Below are 11852 nucleotides of genomic sequence, written 5' to 3' on the forward strand. Positions count from 1 at the left end.
GAACTTTCTACAAGCAAACTGAGGGCACCCCAATGGGCTCCCCCCTATCTCCGGTTGTAGCCAACCTCTTCATGGAGAAATTTGAGACTGAAGCCATCCAGACTGCCACTCTACGCCCGACCTTATGGAAGAGGTAAGTAGATGACACTTTTGTCATCTGGCCACATGGCCGGCCTGCTCTAGACCAATTTTTCAACCACATCAATTCCATACACCCAGCCATCACACAGTGTACACACACACACACACAATGTACACAGTGTACACACACACACAGTGTGTACACACAATGTACACACGCAGTGTACACACACACAGTTTACACAGTGTGTACAGTGTACACACAAAGTGTACACACACACAATGTACACGTGTGTACACACTGTCCATGTGTGTGAAGTACCGGTAAAGACGCTTGAGGCGGAGGTTGAGGCACACGTGTATTTATTTCACAAGTGGTCACTACAGGACAGCACTAGAGGGGGTAGCGGCCCCCTCACCCGGATAACTGGGGACACCCCGCTAGCTATCCCTGACCTACCCCCGAGTCCTCCACTAACGGGCTAGGGGAGGCTATCTGGCCCGACACTGGTGAGTCGGGCTACGGTACCCGGAGTCCCAGAGTGCTGACTCTGGTTCACGGGACCACACCGCTGGCTCGGTCCTGCGCGGCCCTGACAAGGGCGGCGTCTCAGGGGAGTCCAGGGCTCTAGCTACCCGGGTCTTCAATCTTCCCTCCTTTATTCTAATACTGAGCCCCGAGCTCTCTCTGTCATCCCCCTTTATACCCCCCTTCAGGATCACAACCCCGGACAGCCCTACCCCCCAGGCTGCCCGATGCGGATGTCGTTGCGGGCACCCGCCCCGTGTACTCCCGGAGCTCCGCCCACTGTGTTTGTTCCCCGTGTGATCCCATGTACATACAGCCCCTCCGTAACAGCCCTACATCACCCCCCCCTGTACAGCTCGCAGCCGTCCCGGCTGCAACAATTTCAATAAAGGTACATTTACCCCTTGACCCCCCGTGTGTGCCTCATTTTTTTTACCACAGAACGCGAATTGAACAACAACAATAACCATACCCCCGAAGGGAGTTAAACCGACGCACCCCCCCCCCCCCCGCATAAATACGAAATCCGTAAAACCCCGTATATACAAATAGCCGGGAACTCCCCAGCACTCACACAACACACACCACACCCACACAACACACACACAACAGTCACACAACACACCCACAACCCAACAATGTGCCAGGAGCACCCCACCAACGCCGCGCACCGTAACCATAACACGTGAAATAAAAAAAACATTATTTTTTTTCTTCTTCTTTTTGTGTATTACAAGAGTCTGCGCGTTTTAGCGCGCGTCCTTGCCGCAGGCCCGTCACACGGGGCAATCCCGGATGGCGGACCACCCGGTGGCAGCAGTCCCTTCCGAGGTGAGTCCACGATTGAAGTCGCGAGACCCTCGGCATCCCCCGTGTGGGTTTTTAGGCGCGAGCCCATCATTCCTGGTGCACCTGGGGGCGGAACAGCCGGCAACACGTTAGGCGAGAGCAGCCCAGACGGACCCTCCGAGTCGGTCGACCCCCCACATGTTTGGCCCTGCGTGTGTGGAGTGGGGCCTCGCACCGCAACGAAGGGTTTCAGCCTAGAGGGGTGAACGAACCACCGGCGCTTCCCCCATTTAATGCGTACGGACTGAGGTCTCAGGACTTCAACCACCTCGACGGGGCCCCGCCACGGCCGCAGCAGTTTTGAGGAGGTCGCGAGCGGTACCTGGGGACAGTGCAGCCATGCCCTGTCCCCCGGCTTCCACTGTAGCACATGCGCGCGACCCATCCTGAGGCGCTCATTCGCTTTTTGACGCCTGTCAGAATTTAGCATGGCAGCATCCCGTGCCTCAGTCAATTTTTCAAGGTTGAATTTAACATGTTCGGCCAATTGAGTTTTTCCCTGTGGCGCTGGGATTTGCAGCTGGGCCCGAACAGGTGGGTCAGGTTCACGGCCATACATGAGGAAGAAGGGGGAAAATCCCGTCGCAGCATGGGGGGCCAATCTGTATGCTGCCAGGACCCGCTGAATTTTCAAGTCCCAATCTGTCTGTGAGTCAGAAACGTGCTGTGACAACATCGACGTGATGGTACGATGCAACCGCTCGACCATCCCGTCAGTTTGTGGGTGATATGGAGAGGTACGAATCTTTTTCGTGCCCAGGATCTCACAGACCTGTTTGAGCAATTTGCCAGAAAATTTTTTACCCTGGTCGGTCAGCAGCCGCTCGGGAGCACCTTTGTCAAGGACATATCCCTGGACAAAGGCCTCCACGATGGCTGCTGCCGACTGGTTGGCCAGGGGCCAGGCCATAGGCCAGCGCGTGAAATACTCCACACCGGTTAACAAATATCTATTTCCCCTGGGGGTGGCGGGGAACGGTCCTAGAATGTCCAGCGCGACAAGTTCGTTCACCCGGGAAACCCTGATTGACTGCAGGGGCGGTTTCGACTCCCTCGCTGGTGGTTTCCGCTGCGCACACCTAGGGCACGACCCTAACAGATCCCCGACATCCCTTGTCATGCCCGGCCAAAAAAAATCAAGTTGGAGCAAGGCCAGGGTCTTTTGGGTTCCCAGGTGGAGGAGGCGCTCGTGAGCGGCCCACACCACCCTACCCCGTAACCCCGAAGGGACCACCAGCCGGTGTCGATGGGATTTCCCGTCCCAATGCATTAACAACCCACCGAGCATTTCCCATGCGTCGGCATCACCCCTCCCCCGCCCCCGGTCCCCGACGCGGCGGCGCAACGCAAGGAGGGAAGTATCTTCCATCTGCAACCGACCCCATTCCGTAGCAGGCAACCCCAACAGGGAATCAGATCCCTGTTGTGCGATGGAATTCGTCATTGACGCTGCGTCTTCAGCAGCCGCCAAGACCGGAACAGGCATTTCACCAGGATGCCTGCACCGACCCGACCCCAGGAGGCATGCGCATTCGGGGGTGGTTGGCATGCGTGACAGGGCGTCCGCGTTGGTGTGGCGAACGCCCTTACGGTACGTGGTCTGAAAATCAAAATCCTGGAGAACCTCCAGCCATCGAGACAATTGTCCCGATGGTTGTTGGACTCGCAGGGCGTACTGTAGCGCCGCATGGTCAGTACGGACGGTGAAACACTGTCCGTACAGATATGACCGGTACTGCTGGATGAAGTAGACAATTGCCAGCAGTTCCCAACGGGTGACACAATATCGTTGCTCCGGTGGAGACAACACTCGACTACCGTACGCGACCACCCGTTCCACGCCCTCAACCACCTGGGAAAGCACGCCCCCAATACCTGTGTTGCTCGCGTCGGTATCGAGCACAAAGGGTTTCGAAAAATCGGGATAAACCACGGGAGGGGCATTAACCAGAGCGTCCCGAAGGGAGCGGAACGCAGCCTCCTCCTCCTGTCCCCAATGGAAGCGGACCCCCTTTGACGTCAAAGCGTGCAGGGGCTTAGCAATGGTGGCAAAGTCCGCGACAAAGCGTCGGTAATATGACGCAAAACCAACGAAGCTCCTGACCTCTCCCACCGAGGTGGGAGTCGGCCAGGAGCTGACGCACTGCGTTTTGGCGGGATCGGTAGCAATACCCGAGCGTCCAACGATTGGGCTCCCCCCTATCTCCGGTTGTAGCCAACGTCTTCATGGAGAAATTTGAGACTGACGCCATCCAGACTGCCACTCTACGCCCGACCTTGTGGAAGAGGTACGTAGATGCCACTTTTGTCATCTGGCCACATGGCCGGCCTGCTCTAGACCAATTCCTCAACCACATAAATTCCATACACCCAGCCATCACACAGTGTACACACACACAGTGTACACACACACAGTGTACACACACACAGTGTACACACACACAGTGTACACACACACAGTGCACACACAGTGCACACACAGTGTACACACAGTGTACACACAGTGTACACACACAGTGTACACACACAATGTACACACACAGTGTACACACAGTGTGTACACACAATGTACACACGCAGTGTACACACACACAGTTTACACACAGTGTGTACAGTGTACACACACAGTGTACACACACACAATGTACACGTGTGTACACACACACACTGTCCATGTGTGTGTGTGTACACACACAATAATGTCCACATTGTTGAGCTGAGCTCACACACCCAAGGGGTCTCTGTTCAAGGGAGGGAGCAATGGAAAATTAATCTTTATCAACTTAAACTCTAATCCCGCTACGTGACATCACCACTCAGTATGACCTCATCGGCGTGAAACGCCAGGGGGAGGTGTACCTTGCAAGTGACGTCATGTCACCAAAGATTTCACCCCAACCGGTCTCAAGGGAGCGTGACGTCACCTCTGCCTGGGTCACTTCCGTTATCTGTTCAAGCACTATCCTTATTTGGGCAAAGCCACACCCACTGACTGGCGGCTCATTAACATAATTTATTCGTGAAAGACGTCACGAGTTCGTTGTGACCGGTTCGGCACCAACGGCCCATCCCTCCACGATTGGGCCAGGCTCATTAACATAATTTATGTAAGTTACAGAGCCGCTCATTGTGGGGAGTGTCTTGTACCCCACAAGTGACGTCATGTCACCTACTGCTGCCTCGTGACGTCACGAGGTAACGTAAAGTTGACGCTCCGCGCGGGAACTGAAATCTGAGGTGAGAAATTCTCATCGCGGTTGTGGTTGTTGTTGTTGTGGTGATTGTTGTTGTTGTGGTTGTTGTTGTTTACCGAGGTAGAGCCTCGCTCTCTCTCTCGTAGGGATGTCAATTGAGTAGCAGCGAGCATGGAAGCAATGTCCAAGTTGGAACTTTACAACGCGGGGCCTTGCCTCCTGCCCTCGCCTGGTCGCGTTCGCTTCAATTATCTCGCTTAGTTGAGCAATTTCGATTTAAAGCTTTCGTGACTGCAGTGATTCATCTTCTTGGTTCTTTCGGTGAAGTCACGTAGAATATAAATAAAAAAATAAAACTATACAATTTTATTATATTTTATATCACGTAGAATGGAAATAATGAAATAATATTCCCTTTTGTTTTTATTATTTCCATTCTAAGTGACTTTACCGAAAGAACCAAGAAGATAGTTTAGAAACCTGTGGAAGAACGCGATTAGCCAGGCGATGCGTTAGTTCTAGGTGAAGTCACCATGTAGGTAAGAAATGAATACAAATTAATAAAAGTAAAAATAGAAATAAAATATAAACAAATCACGACGTTTCGGAGGCAACACAAGTCTCCGTCATCAGGTGGCTCCGTCACAGCCACATTTGCTGTATCAAGTGAGGCGTTTTTATTAATTTAATCTATAATGTAGACTGTAGCCTGGTTATTAAGCTGGGTGAGTGTACTGGCAGTCTATAATGTAGACTGTAGCCTGGTTATTAAGCTGGGTGAGTGTACTGGCAGTCTATAATGTAGACTGTAGCCTGGTTATTAAGCTGGGTGAGTGTACTGGCAGTCTATAATGTAGACTGTAGCCTGGTTATTAAGCTGGGTGAGTGTACTGGCAGTCTATAATGTAGACTATAATTTGCTGCATCAAGTGAGGCGTGATTTATTATAATTTTATTATTTTATTTATATTTTTACTTTTATTAATTTTAATTTCATTTTTTACCTACGTGGTGACTTTACCGACAAAACCTAAGAGTACGTTAGTTGATGTGTTGACCGACTCTCTGTGTTGCATTACATGAAGTGTCTCTCTCTGTGCAGTCACCAAACCTCCAAGTCTCTCATTGACACAAGGCCGTCATTATAACATGTTATAATAAGTATAATATTATGTTATAATATATAATATTTATAATGTTATAATAAGTATAATATGTTATAATTATAATGTTATAATATTTTATAATAAGTATCATAATCAAATATGCCCCCCCAATATGTTTCAGTAAAAATATTTGTAAATAAAAATTGCGATGCTCTGTTAATAAAGACAACAATTTGCTAAACCTTGGCCACGAAATCTGGACTTGTCTTCATGTAACAATGCATAGATTCCTGTTTATAGGATTGCGTTGTACTTTATGAATCCCTAATCTCTGCCATTACATACTATGAAACAAGAAAGGTAAAAAAGAAAAAACAGAGCAATATATTACAATACACTATTAGACATTATTGTATCAAATAAAACAAAGTCCATCCCATGTGTTAGTGAACTTTTAAAAATATTTTAGGGAGGAAATGGCAGGAAATTAGTTTTCTAATTTAGATATTTTTCTGGGGGGGGGGACCCCAGACCCGTGGAAGATTTGGTCCCCCCCAATGTTGACTCCATGGCTACGGCCTTGCATTGACGTGCTAGTTTCTCTACCCCCTTCTCTACCCCCCCCCCCCCTCTCTCTCTATTTAAGGCCTCAACACAGAGGCGTTGTTTCTCTGTGTGCCTATGTGTGTCTCTCTCTGTGTGTCTCTCTGTGTCATCTCTCTCTGTGTGTCTATGTGTGTCTCTCTCTGTGTGTCTTTGTGTCATCTCTCTCTGCTTATGTGTCTGTCTGTGTCTCCGTGTCTCTCTCTCAAATTGAGCAATCTTTGGAAGAACATTATCAACCAGGTAGGGTGTTGACTGTTATGTTAGCTGACTCTAAGTTTAATAGGTTTTTTTTCTCTTTCATTTGTACCTGATGATGATTGCATGTGTTGCAGTTGAAACGTCGTATGCTATTATATAATGTATTTATTTATTCTACGTGACTTGACCGAAAGAACCAAAGAGTATCTTGCTTAAGTTTTAATTTCCCTTCACCTGGCTCGCTACTTTGTAACTTTGTTTTGTTTTAAATATTCACACAGTTTTTTTTTCATTTTTTACCAGGCCACGCCCGCTTGAGCTGCTGTACCGCTCTTGTTTTCAGAAGCGACCTGCCCACAACAACAATAACAACAAGGTGAGGCTCGTCAACAGCGTGGTGGTGTTCACTCTAGACACGTGGCGATGTTCGCTCTAGACGCGTGGCGGTGTTCGCTCTAGACGTGTGGCGGTGTTCACTCTAGACGTGTGGCGGTGTTCACTCTAGACGCGTGGCGGTGTTCACTCTCTACATGTGGAGGGGTAACCCGAGGATCGGGAAGGAAATCCACGCGACCACGGGGAGAGAGAGAGAGACACGTAAACTACAAATATACAGCAGGCGTCAGGGTCGGGATCGAACCCACGACTTCCTGTATGCCAGGACAGGTAGTTAACATCTCACCACAGAGAGACACGCAGCCTCGGCTGTGTTGGTTGATCCTCAATGAATTACTTGGTGGAGTGAGGAAGCATTAATACTGAGCAGGTGAAGGTGGCCAGGCGTGGGTCTGGACACACCACCACCTGTGAACCATGCCAGTGTGTGACAGTGGTGGAGCCAGTGGGGGTGGGGTGGCACGTGCCCCCCCAACGATCCGATAGAAATCCCTAATTTCGATAGGATCATTGGGGTTTATTAGTAACTAGCTTCACTACCCGGCTTTGCCCGGGACTTGGATTCTTGTCTTGGATTAATTTAATATTCCCTCATAATTCAATGAAAAACCCTGAAAAAATTGATGCTTGCAAGAAAGAAGCCGAAACACTTCAATTTACCTAAATCGGATGTTTTCACTCAAGGAAATTCAACCTGAACCCACTGCTACGTCAGGTCGATTTTTGCCACTCGGGAAGGGAATGACGTGGCGTTCGCTTAGAAATTCCAGACAGCATAAGCTGTGAAAATTTCATGACGCCAGAGCTCAGCGTTGGAGAGTTTTTGCTGCTTCACACAAACAAACAGGTGTAAGTTCTGCTTTATATTTAAGATGGCAGTTGTACCCGTTCTTCACACGGATTTGTATTGAAACTCCGAGAAGCCAATGACTTAATCGGCCAGGAGCGAAGCGCCACCTAAAATCTCCCGGCACGCTGTGAACAGCTGTAGAAGTACGGCGCGCGAAGAGCCATGTGGTAGGGGGGTAAGCATTGCAGAGCGCTTAGCTCAGGTGTGATGCGGGTTGATGCCACATACGTCATGGTTATTCCCCCCCCCCCAAAATACAAAAGTCTATTTTTCTTTCCTGAAGGCATCAACACGTTCAGCGAGCGCGATGACGATCACACGCGTCGAATGAAAAGCAAGGGACAAGTCCTTTCTTACTAACAACTCCTTTCTCACTAACAACTCCTTACTTAATAACAACTCCTGTAATTTTTCATTGCTGGAGGGGTTTCCCCCCCCTACCTGAAAATCCTGGCTCCACCTCTGAGTGTGTGACAGTGTCAAGTTTGTATTTGCAGTAAAGTCTATTAACTCTATTGAGCACAGAGGTTATATCAAAACAGTAGTTTATTTTAGTTTTCCTCTGGAACTCTTTGTAAGAATGGAGTCAGGAAGTGATCACAGCACATGTGCAGCAGCTGAAGTCGGAACTGTTCATCCCAGCAATCAAGGACATCTGAGCCTGGCTTCACACCTCTAAGTTGTGATAGAACATTCATTTATGAATTTGTGCATAATACAAATAGTATTATTTTCAACACCCTTTGCTTTGTCAGCTAAATGTAGCTTTCATAAACATTTATTTTGAAGCCAGACAGCCGAAATTGTGTGCTCAGAGTTTTGGGTTAACGTTTATTTTGAAGATACAAGGGCTTCCAGGCATTTTATGACCATTTGCCCTCTCATTGTGTGCCATAACAGCCCTTGTGATGAATTTGGGACACTTTTTCACTATATCATGAATATATGAATAAGTATAGACGTGTAAGTCACGTGTGACTTTATATATAGGCGTTCCTCTGTGCATTGATACTGACGTGTAGATGGTGTGGATATTATATTTTTCTGTCTGCAGCTGTCGCTTCCTCTGCAGAATTTGTCTGATGGAGCAGAGGCAGTCGGCGCAGCTCGGTACGACAAGGCAACAATGCGGCTGGTGTGCATACAGCACGGATCATATTGAACATTTGACACAGCACCAGAGAACTCACACAGCAGAGAAACCCGTCAAGTGCAGTGTGTGTGGGAAGGCGTTTGCAGGGTCATCTACTCTTCATATACACCAGAGAACACACACGGGAGAGAAACCCTTCAAGTGCAGTGTGTGTGGGAAAACGTTTGCACAGTCATCTACTCTTGTAGCACACCAGAGAACACACACGGGAGAGAAACCCTTCAAGTGCAGTGTGTGTGGGAAGGCGTTTGCACGTTCATCTACTCTTAAAAAACACCAGCAAACACACACGGGAGAGAAACCCTTCAAGTGCAGTGTGTGTGGGAAGGCGTTTGCACGTTCATCTGCTCTTAAAAAACACCAGAGAACACACACGGGAGAGAAACCCTTCAGGTGCAGTGTGTGTGGGAAGGCATTTGCAGGGTCATCTACTCTTCATGTACACCAGAGATCACACACGGGAGAGAAACCCTTCAAGTGGAGTGTGTGTGGGAAGGCGTTTTCAGATTCATCTACTCTTGTAAAACACCAGAGAACACACGGGAGAGAAACCCTTCAAGTGCAGTGTGTGTGGGAAGGCGTTTTCAGATTCATCTACTCTTGTAGCACACCAGAGAATACACACGGGAGAGAAACCCTTCAAGTGCACTGTGTGTGGGAAGGCGTTTGCACATTCATCTGCTCTTATAACACACCAGAAAACACACACGGGAGAGAAACCCTTCAAGTGCAGTGTGTGTGGGAAGGCGTTTGCACATTCAACTGCTCTTGTAGTACACCAGAGAACACACACGGGAGAGAAACCCTTCAAGTGCAGTGTGTGTGGGAAGGCGTTTGCACATTCATCTACTCTTGTAGAACACCAGAGAACACACATGCATCAGAAGATCCACAAGGAGTGGAGTCTGAAATCAGCTTGTGAAAGTCAAAGTGTTGCAATGAGCCCATCCCTCATGAAACAAGAACTGGAAGAAAATCCCAGCATGGACACTTTTAACGGTAACGAGGTGAAATATGAAGAGGTGAAGGTGAAATGTGAAGAAGTGATGGTGAAGAGTGAAGAAGTGAAGGTAAAATGTGAAGATGAAGATTCAACTCCAAAATCGGACCTTCACATCGATGGAGGCAACGTGAAGCAGGAGGAGAATTCTGACTGTGAGGCAGAGCGAGGCAACTCCCAGCAGTTTGTGGAAGTGGAGGTGTGGGTGGACTTCCTCCGAGACAATACAAAGTCAAATGGAGACCCGGTAGATGCGTAAGCTTGAGACGATGTCGCTCCAATAGACGCACCTTTGTCACAGGCCTTTAATGACAAGAATTTGAAGTTGAACACTCAATTGCTAGGTTCAACCTGCAGGGTAAGAGCGGCCAGTCTTTGTGGACCTGTGTGTTGGGTAGATCTCTAACCAGGAGCGGGAGCCAATAAGCTCCCAAGCTTTCACTATGTTATCAATTGCATTTATATTGTGCTTGCTTAATCACCTCAGAAACTCGGAGTTTTGTATCGTATCTCGTCTCAAACACTCGAAGAGCATCCCAAGTAGCAGCTGCCCCTGTGTGGCACAAGGTGGTGGCCCTGCACCTTGGTAATACGATGTAACCTGATGCAGCATATTTCAGTACAGTAATTTAACTTCATAAAAATGATTGTCAATAATTTAGAATGAATACTTGTCTGATGGTGTGCGTACGTGTAACATTTTGTCTATAAGGGTCAAACATTGATTAAGTGATGTTAGGACAAAGTGTGTGTTTTTGGAGTAACCTGTACAGATCACTCAGGTGAGATTCATTGTTCTTGTGATACAGGTCTAAGGGTATTTTTGTGTTTTCAGGAAGCATCTCCCTCTGGAACAACTCATTGTCTTTGAAATAGGGAGCACACTCGGATCATTCATCAGTTACAAGGCAAACCACTTAAAAGTTAAACGTAGAGGAGGTACATTCTCTACAACACGAATTATAATTTTGCATTACGTGTTGACGTAGATTTTGTCTAACTTGGACTAGAAATGTTCCTTGCTGATTAACGTCTGGATGTCCGTAACTATCGGTTGAAACAAGCCCGGCTGCTGTTGAGACGCTGTGCACCAATAAGGGTCCACAGGTGGCTTGCACTGAATCATTGACGCACTCCCAGACGGCTGTGCTAGTTATAGTTTGTGTAAAACATTCATTTGTTTCGTGGAGAGATCGATAAATGAAAGATGTCGTGTCTGCTGATCTGCTTCATAGCAAGGAGGTAATTCTAAGAGCACATTTGAAATGCATTTTTGGTACAGATATGTATTCGGTTACAAGGCAGAGCACATCTAGTAGATACATTCTCCACGACACTCATAATTTTGCTTGATGTCTTATATGTTGGCGAACTTGGACAAGAAATGGTTCTTGCCGATTAACGTCTGGATGTTCACAACCATGGGGTGAAGCAAGCCTGACTGCCTGTGATGCCCCTCGCAACGATTTACGGCCTTGGGCCAGGAAAGTCACGAAAAAATTGCATACGAACGATCCATCCACGCAAGCACCCGATGCTGCGTTTTGAAGTTTTAAAATGAAACAACTTTGAATTGTATTGTTTTGAATTGTGTTTCTTCAATAAAAGCTTATATCATTTTACATCTGGAAGACTTCGTTGAAAACGACATTTCATTTGATTTTTCTCCAGTTAACTAGATGGCCTTACCGGGGTTCGGTTCGATGCGGACTTTCACCTGGTTGGGATCGCGGGGTGGAGATGAGGCGACACAGAGCTGGCCGTGCGAGAAGACCGCCGTCTACAGTTCGATTCCAACGCGATCGAACGTCTGTCGCTGTACCTCCGTCGTTCATACAGGGTGCGTGTAGGTTTGCAGCGCCCCCTGCATAAAAACGATGGAAAGTGCAG

At 48.1% G+C, this 11852-nt stretch overlaps 1 protein-coding gene across 1 annotated transcript; it reads left to right on the forward strand.

The window, feature by feature from the left end:
* The first annotated feature begins 3674 nt into the window (after positions 1-3674).
* LOC144723438 (uncharacterized) lies at positions 3675-11588 on the forward strand. The gene is made up of 3 exons (XM_078602196.1): positions 3675-3747; positions 6867-6939; positions 8864-11588. Exon 3 carries the CDS (start codon positions 8892-8894, stop codon positions 9882-9884), a length of 993 nt encoding a protein of 330 aa, XP_078458322.1. The 5' UTR covers positions 3675-3747; positions 6867-6939; positions 8864-8891; the 3' UTR covers positions 9885-11588.
* The last annotated feature ends 264 nt before the right edge of the window (positions 11589-11852 follow it).

This window comes from Lampetra planeri, chromosome 18 (genome assembly GCF_965212315.1).
Source record: "Lampetra planeri chromosome 18, kcLamPlan1.2.h2, whole genome shotgun sequence".
NCBI lineage: Eukaryota > Metazoa > Chordata > Hyperoartia > Petromyzontiformes > Petromyzontidae > Lampetra > Lampetra planeri.